The sequence below is a fragment of the Alosa pseudoharengus genome, unplaced genomic scaffold, assembly GCF_046254945.1.
Source record: "Alosa pseudoharengus isolate Yale_2024_CS ecotype anadromous, Long Island Sound unplaced genomic scaffold, YU_APseudo_1.1 YU_APseudo_1.1_scf_19, whole genome shotgun sequence".
Taxonomy (NCBI): Eukaryota; Metazoa; Chordata; class Actinopteri; order Clupeiformes; family Clupeidae; genus Alosa; species Alosa pseudoharengus.
In genome coordinates this window covers 10,010,092-10,024,681 of record NW_027468657.1, presented here as the reverse complement: position 1 = coordinate 10,024,681, position 14,590 = coordinate 10,010,092, and the positions used below count along the sequence as shown (strand labels likewise).

General features: G+C 40.5%; 1 protein-coding gene and 1 long non-coding RNA gene across 2 annotated transcripts; both read left to right on the top strand.

The window, feature by feature from the left end:
• Nucleotides 1–5,719: 5,719 nt before the first annotated feature.
• LOC143133051 (uncharacterized) lies at nucleotides 5,720–11,395 on the top strand. Its single transcript, XM_076292848.1, has 12 exons — nucleotides 5,720–5,776; nucleotides 5,887–5,922; nucleotides 6,085–6,378; nucleotides 6,510–6,812; nucleotides 6,983–7,084; nucleotides 7,185–7,209; nucleotides 7,730–7,779; nucleotides 7,860–7,902; nucleotides 7,992–8,050; nucleotides 10,426–10,460; nucleotides 10,914–10,941; nucleotides 11,108–11,395. The coding sequence occupies exons 1-12, from the start codon at nucleotides 5,749–5,751 to the stop codon at nucleotides 11,194–11,196; spliced, it is 1,092 nt and encodes a 363-aa protein (XP_076148963.1). The 5' UTR covers nucleotides 5,720–5,748; the 3' UTR covers nucleotides 11,197–11,395.
• Nucleotides 11,396–12,160: 765 nt separating this feature from the next.
• On the top strand, nucleotides 12,161–13,615 carry LOC143133050 (uncharacterized). The gene is made up of 4 exons (XR_012988422.1): nucleotides 12,161–12,224; nucleotides 12,362–12,403; nucleotides 12,503–12,810; nucleotides 13,340–13,615. It is a non-coding gene; the product is annotated as an uncharacterized LOC143133050 (long non-coding RNA).
• Nucleotides 13,616–14,590: the final 975 nt, after the last annotated feature.

Genomic DNA, 14,590 nt, shown 5'->3' with positions numbered 1-14,590 from the left:
GTTTTTTAAACATTACTTACTTGGGAGAGAGTTTGTTTTAAGAACTGATCATAATTCCCTTCGCTCAATGTCTCGTTTTAAATGTCAGGGCCCTCAGAAGTCTACCAATGAAGTGTGGAGATACATTGAGCCTCGTAAATGGTGTAAAACAGTGATTTATTTGCATGGCTAGCCCGATGCCGAAGCATCACCATTGAAAAAGCTGTTGGTAGCATCGGCTAACTAGCGCCAGATTTTGGAGTGCAGGGGACAAGCCGAGATGGGCTATGAGACATACGTTTACACTTGGTATCATGTTTCAACACACTTTAGGTCAATATCACACCGGAATTCTCCTTTAAAAAAGTAATGTAATTACAGGAATGCATTGCTTTTTGCTGTAATGCAGTCATGTAAGGCATTACCAATACAATTTCAGTACAATTTTACTCTGTACAATTCTCAGTAACTGAAGTTACTTTGCTTTTAATCCAAAATTGAGAAATGCTCAATTGGCACCAGAGAAGATTATCCAAGAATTAAAAAAAGTCATCTATGCTGGTCATGGAATTTGATTGCCTTGTTTAGATGACTGTAGAAAGGGAATTTAAGTTATCTCTGCCATTCATGCAACAGATCTAACATGGTTAGGCTATACTTCTCATTTCAAGCATGTGAGAATAACTAAAATGTTGCTTTTACAGACAAAGATCGTAGCCATTATTCTCAAACTATTTGCATTAAGTCTACACCACTGTAAGTGGAAGTAAAGGCAACCAGCAATGATGAAAACCATTTAAAGTCAACATACAATTTCACTATTGCTATATTTTACTAAGTTGTGAGTGACCTTTGGCATTTGGGGCCTTCATTGTCCCATGCGCCATAACTGCAACCATTATATTTTTCTTTTGTTAGCCTTAAGCCTAGCTCAGTCATTATGCCACATCACTTCCTGCCGTGTAATGAGCTGCATTGAACACATGAAGATCTATTAAGAACACCAAATCCATATTTCCTGTTATGTTGGTGAAAGTAATGTAAACGTAGTGTAATGCCTTACAATTCAAAGACAGTAATATTGTAATGTAACAAATTACTTCTGTTACTACTGAGATGACAGTAACAAGTAATAAACTAGATGTACCGCAGAGCGGTACAAAATATGACCGCCGCCCAGTCCAGAACATTTTTTCCACAAAAATAAATCACGCTGAAAGGCCTATATGATTCTAACTGTCGCACTAAATTGCATTATCCACACTCAATTATCACTGGTATCTTCTAGACAACAAGTACCAAAACATGATTAGTTCATAGATTTCACATGTAAAATTAATTTTATACAACCCCACCCCCATCTTGCCTGTTCATAATTCTGAGAATTCTTGAATTGTGTGCGTGTACATGTTTATGTTTATGTGTGTGAGTGTGTGTGTGTGTGTGTGTGTGTGTGTGTGTGTGTGTGTGTGCGTGCTTGTGTGTGTGCCTGCGTATGTGCCTGTGTTTGTGTGCATGCATGCGTACATATGTCTACTGTGTGAGTATGTGTCATACGTATGATTACTGTGAATGTATGTGTGCGTGTGTATCTGTTTATGAACATGTGTGCATATGGAATGGGTTAACATGACCCCTGAAGGCAAACATACGGAAAAAATGGGTCATCCTAGGCCCTACAGTTCTCAAGATATTCACAGAAAACTGTGTCTGCCCTACCCTCCTTTCGGGGGGTCCAGTACAGCGGGGGGGCTACAGATCAAAACAAAAAACGATGGTTCCATGCTATCCATGTGGGGTTACATGCCCACCAAGTTTCGTGTCCCCCGGTCTTTCAGTGTCCCGGGAATCCTTGTTGGTGTACGGTCACTAAATGTACACATAAATTATTTTATTGTAAGGCCCCCCATGAACGAAAGTTCACAAAACTTGGCATGCATTCGGAGGGTGTCATAATGATCCTACACTTTTAATTTCGTGCAGTTTTGACCTTGTCAGCCAGAGATATTGTGATGAAAACACCTAATTTTTTGCTTTTTAATTTTTAACTAGGTGGCGCTATACATGAAATAAGTGGTAATGGGATGGGTTGACATGCCCCCTTAAGACCAACATACATAAAAAAGGTGGACCTCCTAGGCCCTACGGTTCTCGAGATATTCACAGAAAACTGTCTCCGGCCACCTACAGGCCAGTTGGTGTATAGTAACATAAATTAATTTATTGTGTGGCCCCCCATGAACGGAATTCCACGAAACTTGGCGTGCATTCAGAGGGTGTCATAATGATCCTACACTTCCAATTTCGTGCAGTTTTGACTATGTTAGGTCACAGATACCTGCGATTACAACACCTCATTTTTACTTTTTTGTGTTTAACTAGGTGGTGCTATACATGAAATGAGTGGTTATGGAATGGGTTGACATGGCCCCTTGAGATCAACATACAAAAAAAAATGGTCCTCCTAAACCTTACGGTTCTCGAGATATTCACAGAAAACTGTGTCTGCCCTACCCTCCTTTCGGGGGGTGCAGTCCAGCGGGGGGGCTACAGATCAAACCGAAAAACGATGGTTCCATGCTATCCATATCAGTGTTTCCTCTAGGATTTTTTTAAGCAGTGGGGGCAGGCCTGTCCGAACCAGCCCCCCCACCGTCCCCCGTTCCACGGAACTGACAACTGACACTTCGCTGCAACACAAACAATTATATGTATTCACCTCTATTCACACACAATGAGGCATTATTTTCAGTTGTGATTGAGCTGTATATTTGGAGAATCTACAACAGGTCTGCACAATGAATTTTAAAAGGCAACTGCGACTATTGTACGTCTGCCCCATTTCTGATACCGTGGGGGAAGAAAGTTAAACCGTGGGGGGCCGCCACTACCAAATCAACATAGAGGAAACACTGCATATGGAAAACCAGCGTCCTTCTTGCATACCTCTGCAGGAATCACACCATCATTGATGTTCAAATGTGGAATTCTCAGAAGAAACAGGCTAGTTTCCATCTAAAGACAGTGCAGGGGGGCAACACAGACGGCTACAGTTGTGTGTTGTCAGAACGTCCGCTGGCTGCAGTAGAGTTGGACACTTGTGGAATGAACTCAGTGGTCTTGCATGACAGTGATAATGTGTTCCAGTTAAGTGGTCTAACATGTGAGTACAGGCAACTATAGCTGTGTGGTATCAGAGATACCGTTGACTGATGCATGTGGAAGACATGCCGTTTTCCTGGAAGTTTATGGTGAGTATTTGCAACCAAGGTAATTTGAAAAGGAATTTGAAAAGTAACATAGTAAGTTTAACTTTGTTCTGTTATCTGTGAAATCTGTTTTGTTATTAATTGTTCTTTAGTTGTATTAGTAGCTTCTTCAATACCATGATCTATTTTTATTGAGTTAATTTAATTTCCAACAGTTGCTTTTATTTGATTCATTTTTAATTCAATTTTTAATGATCAAAGCAAAATGTCCAGTTTTATTTGGGCCTTTGAACTTTCCTGAAAATATCTATTTTGCTACTAAGCTGTTTTTTTTTTTTTGTCTGCACCTATTGTGTTAGAATCTGAGCCTATTTCACATTGGAATGAGAACTTACTTAGGATACTGTGTTCCATTGGAGTGGTCATAACTGCTGCGTTTATTCTTCTGAACAGAGTTCAATTCTGTCAACAAAGAGGTAATCACTCAATTAAAAACATTGCTCCTCTAACAACTTTCTACCCTATCTACAACCTCCATGGCAACCAGTGATCCAATTTCATTGTTGCAACTAAAAAGTAGCCCTTTGTTCCTCATATGCATGTTCTGTTTACATATTCAGGTGTTGGTGAAGGAATGACCGAGACTAACCCTGGTGTGTGCATTCCCATGGTATCCCAGTCAGCTTCAGTGCAGAATGAGCAATGCCATGCTCCACAAGACATTTAATCTGAGTCATATGATGAGTATGGATCATGTCTGTGTTTCCTCACAGTAACTCATGTAAACAGCTATGTTAGCACATTTATGTTAGTTTTCACATACTGCTCTTAACCAACTTTGTCTTGTAATACTGTGCCTTCTAAAAAATGACAAATTTATATATGTATATATATATATATATATATATATATGCGCAAATAATTTATTAAACTTTGGAACTGATAAACACATACAAAATTCAAACATTTGCTGGGCCCAACGGCTAAGTAGCCAGACAGTTACACTCTAGGGGCATGAACATGGAGGCTCACAAACATGCCCCGAGATAGTAGCGCTGTAGCTGCTGCAGCAACTCCAGTTATGTAAAACCGATTGTTTTCTGTGTTTTTTTGTACCGTCAGTACTCGGTGACCTCAAAAAAACGGAGATCTATGTAAAAAAATAGACCCCCCCCCCCCCCCCCCCCCCACAACACACACACTTTTAACTTTTGCTTGAAAAACCATAATGTGTACTAGTAGGAGCACATTCACACATGATTTGGCATATTTTGGTGAATTATTAAAGGGACACCAGGCAACGTTTTTGTGTTAATCAATCATCTTTGTAAGTCGGTATATGGTTAAATGACTCATTACGGGACGAATGAAGGCTCTCTCGCCCGCCCCTACTGCATGTAGGAAGAACATCCCACTTATAAGTTCGGTGTATCCTACCCTGCGGACCGAAGCAGGATCAGTTTACAGCACAGAGGCAGGCTAACGAAATGCTAGAGATTGTTGCAAACATGTGTATAATGGCAGAGCCAGCGAAGAAGCAGCGAAAACCCTTGACTGAAGACGCAAAGGAAAGGAAAAGAGCTTCAGACCGAGCGAGGGGGAGTTTCGTAGAGAAAAAGCATCAGGCTTGCCTGGTGTCCCTTTAACACAGAGTAACGCAGTCTGGAATGGAGTTTATCTGTGGGAGCCTCCTACAGAACCCCAGAGGTGTCATTGTAATATATATTTTGTGTGTGTATATCAAGATAATGTGGAGTGTGCTCAATTTACTTGGTGCTCTCATTTGACTAAATTGTGCTTTCATTTTACTAGAATGCACGCTATAGGCTAACGTTATTGACCATAACCTTCAGCTTTGAATGTCACTGTATAAGCTGCATGTATTCGTATCACTTATTCTCATCTACTTTGTTGAAAGCACCATATTACTAGCATGCTAATTTGATTAATAGCATTTTTAAAATAAATGATTTGATGTTTTGTCCATTTCTCTGCTCTCTGTTCATCTGATTGCTTTTGTGAATTTTGGATTCATGCAATGCTACCATCTAGTGGCGAAGGTGGTGAGGTTGACTGAAATAAATGTATCAAATTCTGATTCAACAGCACATCCAGTTCTCCTCTTCTCACTGGCAGATGAGAATATCAAAATGCCCAGATTATACACTTAACATTCAGACCTGCAAAAACATGTCATCCTACACCTGCCACTGTCTTCTCTCCTCTTTTCTGGGTATATTGTATACATATTACTGGTAAGTCGTTCTGATGGGTTTGATGGGTAAAAATACACAGAAAAGGAATGGTAAAACCCCTCCGTTTTGATCACTATTCTTGAAAAGTGCCAACCATACACATTGTTATAAGCTTCACCACTGCTAAACACAATACTAGGCTACTATAATAATATAGCATAATAAAGCACAGGACACAAAAGCAGTTCAAGTTGACTGCCACTCAACAAGACAGGAAGTGGATTTAAAGATGTGCTCACACAGTCTGATCTGTAGCTATTTGTACATCAGGCTTGAGTGCCAGCCATTCAGACACCGAAAACAACATGATGAAAGCCATCCTCTCCACCCTGTGTGAGTTCTTAAGTATAATACAACACACCTGTTGATAATATACCAAGAGTAAGTATTTTGAGTAAGTGTGTTGTATCTGATTAATCTGATTTGTCTCAATGTGTCTGCAGTCTTTCTAACATCTAAGGTGTCAAGTCTGAGTGAAGGTAAAGTATGTGATAAATATTCAGTTCCATAAACCTTGTGCAGTCCTTCTTCTATGAAATGGAGTGGCATGTCTTCATGCACCTTGTGCAGTCCTTCTTCTATGAAATGGAGCGGCATGTCTTCATGCACCAAATTGTATTTCTTCATTTATTCTTGCACAGCTGTGAAGCCAGCCAGGGTTTATGGATCTTCAGCTGTTAAAAAGGGAAACAATCTCACAGTGAAGTGCAGCACATTTGGATTGAACCCAGCTGGAGGTCATGTGTTTGTTTACCTTTGCAAGAATGGGGTTGGTATAGCAATGATGGAGAGCAAAACGGTGGACACCAGTTTCACTGTGGGAAACATCACAAAAGAGCATTCAGGAAACTACAGTTGTGTGTTCTCCAGAACAAAACACCATCTCGGGGATGTGAAAGGAGAAGGACACAATACTATTTCTATCAAGGTGATTGGTAAGTGTCTTCATTGGCTGATTACATTTGATCATGGCATTTTGTCATAGTGTGTTCAAATTGATAGCAATGCCATTGCACTGGTGGGCATTTTGACTCTAGGCTTCTCCTGTCTGTCAATCTTTCTGCAGATAGTCTATACCCTGCGGTGATAGCTGTTGATGACTCCAGAGTGAGAAGAGGGGCAGACGTGCACTTCAGATGCTCCTCCACTGATGCTCCAGACACAGATGTCCTTCATGCATACTTCTGCAGGAATCAGACCATCATTGACATTGAGATGTGGGACGCTCAGAAGAAACAGGCTAGTTTCCATCTCAGAAGTGTCCAGGAGGATGACGCGGGCAGCTACAGCTGTGTGGTGTCTGGCCGGCTGCTTGCTGCAACAGAGTTGGGTGCCTGTGGAAATCTGAACGTTTCTCTTGCAGTGTACGGTAGGAATGGCCAACATACTGACACATTTACAGTAGTGCAGGTTAGTTATGCATAATTAATAACAGATCACTGTGTTATTTTGCCAAGAATGTGCTCAAGAATGTGCTCATGCTTGTATCTCTCTCTCTCTCTGTGTGTGTGTGTGTGTGTGTGTGTGTGTGTTTTCTAGAATATCCTTCCTCTGCTTTTAGTCAAGTGATGCTACCAGGAATGCATGTATCACTGTCCCTGGCATTTCTGCTGTTGTTGTTCCTACTGGCCTGGTACCTGGGTAATTTCCAGTTACCATTCAACACACCATATCTGAAGTCAAATAAGGGTTTAGAAAATGTTCATATTAACATTTGCACTGATGTACTTTGTGTGTACAGGGAAGAGGATATGGTCATGTAGGAGGTAAGACATATCTGTCTCAGTGATCTGAAAATAAATACTAAAATTTTGCTCAAAATGCCATTATACTTGAGTGGTACTGTGGAGAACTGTGAATTATTCTAAACGCTGTAAATGTAGAGATGTTATAATGAGGACTGTTCACTGTTAACTCGTCTTCTGGTCACTGCCATCTCGACTTGTTGCCACTGACTTGGACGGACTTTTTCTCAAGATGGCGGCGACCGGAGGATGAGGTTTTTTAATCAACAAGCTTCCCTTCTTGACGTGAAGGGAATAGATGTGAACGGCTCATTCTCGTCTCACTTAATCACATGTTTACAGACCTGGCAGCCCATAAACAAATGACTGGGTTTTGTTATTTTCGTGCTTTTGCATTGGTAGCCCAGATACCCAATTACATACATAAGAGCACAGAAAACATGTAACATTCATTACATGTGTCATGTAAAGGTACAGCACAACACTGACACAAGCACTCTGTCTGTCTTTGATACGTTTTATGTCATACTGTATGCCCCAGACACCCACAGGTATCAGGTAACCAGGATGGAGTAGACACGACGTATGCAGGTACGCATCTTCGCTTGTGTTTACTTTGGTGTAGCTTTGCACTGGCCTTTGTGGATAATCTCTGTTTTATATTAATGTAGTGGTCAGTGAGAGAAATCAAAACTCAGATGAAGCTGAAAACATGTAGGTCCCTTTTGTTTTTCATAAACATTGTTGGTCATCATGGCCACTACATTTTTGTAATCTGTAGGCTTTTTTCTTTTTTTTTCCAGGAGCCAAAATGAGTTCTCTGACTTCACTGAAGAGGAGAACAGTGACAGAGGAGACGCAGGTGAACTCATGCACGCAAAAACACACACACACACACACACACACAAACTTTGGAGTGAGATTTGGTGGGCCCAACCAAAATGTTGCCGCACACACAGCAAATTTTACTTTCGTTCATTCAGCATCATTACAGTAGTACAGCAAAAAATAATAAAAAACAAAAATGTTAACATTGGGGTACCTAGTGGGACTAGGACCACTGCAATTCTAAAGAATGAGAACCACTGATTTACATAAATTCGAATCCTTATACTAAATAGAAATAACCATTTTTGGTTACTGGCTGAGCTGTGTTTCTCTGATGGTGTGTCATCATATGGGGGTCCTGGGGCATGCTCCCACGGAAGAAAAAATTGTATACAGTATATTAACTTTTAAATGCATCAATCTGGTGCACTTTAAAAAGAAATTCAGAGGTTAGACTTGCTTATTTGTATCTATGGATGGAAAATATTTGTGCTGTAGCCTAAACTAATTTGCACTTCATAATTTTAACCTTGCACACACAGATGTTATAGTTATGATGATACTGCAATAAGTACACAACCACAAAGCTATTTGCTGAGTTTCACAGTTCAGAAATGGTCAAAAATAGTGTACATTTCAGCACTCCATGAAATTATGCAGAAGGTCAGTGGTGTTGTTCAACTAGTTAATCCTATCATTGTAATGGGCATCTATACATGCTATATCTTCCTTTTTCAGGGCAGTCTGGGCTACCTATATGTGGGAAAGTATGATGGTGATAATATTGGCATATGTCTTATGTCAAGCTTTTGTATATAAAATATATTTGTGTTTCATTCAATAATGATTCAATAATGATTTTTTTTCTTCATATTTTTGCATTAATGTCACTATCAGCATGTCAGTAAAAATATATAAGTGGGATTGTCTGGAATCGGGCAATATAAGAACCATGATGGCTGGATACTCTATGGCTAAGCAATTTACAAAAATGCTACTGACATAAATAATTTACATGAGAATACATTATAATGTCAGCCCAGAGTTGGAGACCATGTAGAAATGTACAATTTTAAAACCGGTTTACTCTGGAATCGCTTATTGTACAGAGGCATGCTTTATATCCTTATATTTGGTAAGGTCTGCTGTTTATTGTGATTTAGGGCCCTATTTTCATGACGCAAAACCTAGCAGAAAGCGGATTATTATCCCAACTTTGTTATTATCCAAATTTTTTTGGGGGGGGACTTTTATGCCTTTAATGCGATAGGATAGTGAAGAGTGACAGGAAGTAAGTGGGAGAGAGTCTCGGGGTGGGATCCGGAAAGGACCACGGGGCGGGAATCGAACCCGGGTCGCCAGCATATGGTGCAGGGGCCCCAGCCAGTTGCGCCACGGCTGGGGCCTCCCAACGCAAAGTTTATTATTATCTTACACTCGAGTTTTGCGCCATGTGCCTCTCTTCTATTGAACAATGCACTCAGGGGTGTGACAATTAACGTGGTCTGGCTGTGGTCTGTGGTCTGGCTTTGATAACGAAAACACTCCCAATGTGGACTGGACAACCCACTAAATTTAATTAAGCTATTCGCTAGTGACCGCTGCGTTTCAGACCGCTAAAATATTCCCCTCGTTCACGTGATATGCTGTGTGATCTCTGTGTGACGAGTACTCCGCAAGCAATTTAGTTTAACCTGGACTTAAGATTTTATTGGGACACAGCAGTTAAAAGGGTCTGACGCCCCTGTTAAGGTAGAATCCCAGAGGATTTTGAAGTTCCGGCTGGACGAATTTATTAGGTCTCAAAAAGAGAACATGTCTGCAGAAAAGAGGACGTCTGGACACCCTACAGATAATCTCATCTGTATTTGACCGACGGGGTTGACACTCCAGCGTGAGAAATCGGGGGGATGGGGGGATGGCGTGTGAACTCAATCAAATGATTGAGTCTCACGGCCAATGCGTGAGAGTTGGCAGCCCTGTGGTTTGTGCTCTGCCTACTTTTTATGGTCTATTGGTTCTGCTGCAGTCTTTATGTGTAAAAGTGTACCCTGCACATTCAAAATACAACCATAACTGCTCATGGTATTTCTGTTTGTTGCTGGTGTACCGTCTGTTTCAACCACAAGTATTTTGACTGACTTAGTGTCTCTAAACATATACTGCAGAGTGCAGAGCACAAAGCTATGTTCTTTAAAATGCACATGCCACAGCATAGTTCAATTTAGGTGTATAAAGATGTCACTGATGATTAAAAACTGAAATGTCCATAACACAGGTTTTACTATCTAGATCTACGTTAAACAGTTTGTACATTTTTTGTTTTGTCATTGTTCATGGCATGATGTGATTTTGGGGTAAACAAATGGCTTAATGTGTCAATGCATTTCTTGTATCTGCATCACACAGAGGATGTCACATACCAGGAAATTGAGGATAACAGGGTGAGCCTAACATTAACACACATTAGGCTTCTTGGACATAATTATGTAGGAGATTCATTCAGTTCTATCTGCAGGACAGTATGTATCTGATCCGGTTTTCATTCATCTATGTCTTATTTCAGCATGTATTGACAGTAACTGTATATTGATCTATTGACATCAGTGAATATCACAAACATCAGTAAATATTTTTTTTCAAACATCAACTCATGTGCAAGTTGATGAAGTGAGAGGGAGAGCTTTTGTCTAAAGTGTATATCTACAGTTACCATAGCAACAGTTACCACTGAGAGTTTGACGTCATATTGTGAAGGGAAATGTGTTGAGAACACAGAACTTGTATTTTTGGCCTGGTGTGTAGGGTAACGGTCACCACCTACCTTTTGATCATACTGCTTTTTTTAATCTCACATATCTCTAACCCTTTTCAAATCTGTCTTATGTCCTTCATAGGGGCAGGAACATGCTGACATGTGGACAGGTCAGTGAGGGATTCTCCACTGTGGCCTCTGCACTGGACTGTGTCAGATTAGATTGTTTCTACCCAGTGATCATCATATTGTGTCGGTACTAGGAGTTTGCACAGATAGTCAGACAAAATCTCAAAACATTTTTCTCTGTGTATGTTGGTCCCTCCCTGACTCCAGGTCCTGACGGAGCAAGAGTGTCACCACCAACCAAAAAGGTTCTCTATGCCACACCACTGAAGAGCAAGAAACCTTGTCATGTGGATTAAAATGTTCTGTCATTTTGTCTGCAAAAGCATTATCTTTGTTTCATAGTCAATGAAGGTCTACAACATAAAGAGCAGTATAGCGGAATAACTGTGTATGAAATGTGTTAAGACAAACTTGCCTTGCTTTTTTTGCATCTTTGGGTTCTGAATGATGCAGAAACAGGCAGTCTGTACAACACTGCCATCCAATGGCAGTATTGGGAAGCACAAGATTTTTTCATGATGTGAAATAAACAACTAGGGTACCTAAAGTATTTGTGTGTGTGTTTTTTTTTTATTATTTATCTACTTTTTTATGAATTACCAACATGAACTTACAGTGATGGCCAAAAGTATTGGCACCCATGCTAAAGTTGACTGAAAAGAGGAATATAAAATATCTAACCTTTAAGGACACCAACTTTCTTAGTGAATGAATAATGTATCATAAATAAATAAATGTTCTTCCTTAAAATACAGGGGTCATAAGTATTCCCACCCCTATGTTAAATTCCCATAGAGACAGGCAGATTTTTATTTTTAAAGGCCAGTTATTTCATGGATCCAGAATACTGTGCATCCTGATAAAGTTACCTTGGCCTTTGGAATTAAAATAGCCCCACATCATCACATACCCTTCACCATACCTAGATATTGGCATGGGTGTTATTTCAGTTAGCCTATTAGCTGGTTTGATTTGCATTGAGCTCAATGAGCATCAAACCACTGTACGGCTGTAGTGTCCACTACAAGTGCTGACAACACCCTACCCATCCTGAATCTAATATAATATGTTTACTCGTCATGCAACAAACAAATATGAAAATGCTGCAACTATGTAATTGACATTATTTATGTCTGTGTGTCCTACACAAACCTGGTTTGTTAGCACTCAGGAAAGACTAATAAGTCAACTCTGGCCTGAGAAAGCCTCAGGACCTACTTCCACATACATGTCATTTCTTAGTTCTTAATTCAGTCTGAAGGAAAACCTGCTACAGGCTTGGTTCTCACGAGTTGTGAGATGTTTATCCTACTGCTTATTCTTGGTAAGTAAATACTCATCAGGTATTGTAAATTACTTTTGAGAAAAATGCTGAGTAGTTGGTACATTAAGTCAGGGAACTATTGATTTCATACAGTGTATTTGCATTCATTTGTTCATTTTTTTTTCTTTCTGTTGCAGTTACTGTGACTGAGGCACTTCCCCCAGTGGTCCAGCACACAAGTGTGTATTTGTTTAGTTGCATTGTGATACAGAAAAGTAGGAATGTATGAAATGTCAAAGCCATATAGATTCACCATGTGTATATATCATATTTTATAGGGGCTGCAGATGTAGATCCTGTACACCCTGCACACATTTATGGATCTTACTCAAGTGTTAAAGTTGGGGGAACTTTTGAGTTGAGGTGCAGCACATTTGGATTTAAGAAACTCGAGGAAGAAATCTTTGTTTACCTCTGTAAGAACGGAGTCGGCATTGAGAGGGCCTCAACCAATATTGACGACTCCATTTTCCAAATGTGTCACTAAAGAGGATGCCGGAAACTACAGTTGCATGTTCTCCAAAACAAAACGGCATCCCAGTGAGGTGAAAGGAGGGAGAGAGTCCCATCTCCATTGAAGTGATTGGTAAGAGTTCTTGTCGCATCAGGATTGCAGTAATATTTGCCATAAAATGAATTAGTATACAGGCTTGTGACTTGTTTTATTTACAATTTTTTTTTGAAGAATTAAAGGACAATTCCGGTGTTTTTTCTCTATTTCTCGAGGTCACCAAGTAGTATCGGTACGAAAAAAACGAAAACAATTGGTTCTACCTATCTTGAGTTGCTGCAGCCAACAGCTAGTGTAGCCAGGCAGTTACAGTGCTACACTCTGGGGACATGTTCATGAGCCCCCATGTTATTGCCCCCAGAGTGTAGCACTGTAACTGCCTAGCTACTAGATAACTCCATTTGAACAAATATGCAAAAGCATGCCTTTTTCTATTGTGTATTCCATGATAAATCAAACTCATGTTTTGGGTTGGTTTCAATTAAGTAAAAATAAAACTGATCAAAACAACTGAGCTTCAGTTTGATTGATATTACTTGAAACCCATGATTTATAATTTATGAAAAGAGTACTGACTCCTTTTCTCATGTGTGTGGTTGTGTAGATAGAGTCTACCCAGCAGCCATAGCTGCTAAGTCCATAGTGAGATCAGGGGCAGGAGTGGATCTCAGTTGCTACTCTACTGATGCAACCGACACCAGCGTCCTTCTTGCATACCTCTGCAGGAATCACACTATCATCGATGTTCAAATGTGGAATTCTCAGAAGAAACAGGCTAGTTTCCATCTAAAGACAGTGCAGGGGGGCAACACAGACAGCTACAGTTGTGTGTTGTCAGAACGTCCGCTGGCTGCAGTAGAGTTGGACACCTGTGGAATGAACTCAGGGCCAGATGTACGTATTTGCGAACGTAACGTTATCAGCGCCATGAACAAACCGCAGACTGCGAACGCTGACAGACCCAAGTTTCCGTCGTATTTATCAATCGTTCAATCCTTGGTGTAAACTGCGCCTTTCTCTGCCTCTCTCCGTCCATAAACGCAATTTACGAAGGTCCACAACTGAATGGCAGAGCCTACAAGCGCAGTTAAATGAAGTTAACTGATGACAACATTAAAAAGAATCAAACGTTTAGCGATCATGAAATAATACCATAGATCAGCGCTCCCCAACCACCGGGCCGCAGGACATTCCTAACCGGGCCGTAGCCTACGACATGAGTTAAAAAAAAAAATGCATTCAAACTAAACTAAATTTAATTCGCAATAATGTCACGTTTTTACATGGCATAGGCCTATATGCAGTTGTTTGATTGCACGCATGTTTGCATTTTGCAAGGTCTATTTTCTTACGTCTGTCTATCCCGCCTTCAACACTTTTACATACAGTATTGCCTTCAGCGCTGCGCAGCCTCAGGTCAGCTCACTTCACTTGATCAGTTCTTGGCGAACGGTAGTGTCACACGAAGTAAGCTAAAGTGCTAGAATTAGCAACAAAAAAACAAGCATCTTTAGCAGGTCACTGGCCAGAGTCAGGGGCGCCTGCAGGAATTAATGCTATGGTACGCACACCCTTAACCCCCCCCTCCCCCCGAAAAAAAAAAAGGTTCACGCGTGACAGTATTTTTCCTTTAGGTTCGTGCATACATAGCATAACAACATCCACATGCAATAATGCAACAGCGTCTCAATTACCTATTCATTTGGGCAACTTTATACATCCCTATACAGGCTAAAGCTACCTTTAGTTGTGTTATAGCGTAGCCTACTGTAACGTCTGGCTTTAAACAGCTGTAATGCAGTCGTTCTGACAAGCACACCAATTGCTTAGCCAACCTTGTTCTTGCCCATCTTGA

Coding starts and splice junctions, on each gene's coding strand:
- LOC143133051 (XM_076292848.1), top strand. CDS start 5,749: ATGATGAAAGCCATCCTCTCCACCCTGT. Junction 5,923..6,084: donor GGTGTCAAGTCTGAGTGAAG/GTAAAGTATGTG, acceptor ATTCTTGCACAG/CTGTGAAGCCAGCCAGGGTT. Junction 8,051..10,425: donor CAGTGACAGAGGAGACGCAG/GTGAACTCATGC, acceptor TGCATCACACAG/AGGATGTCACATACCAGGAA.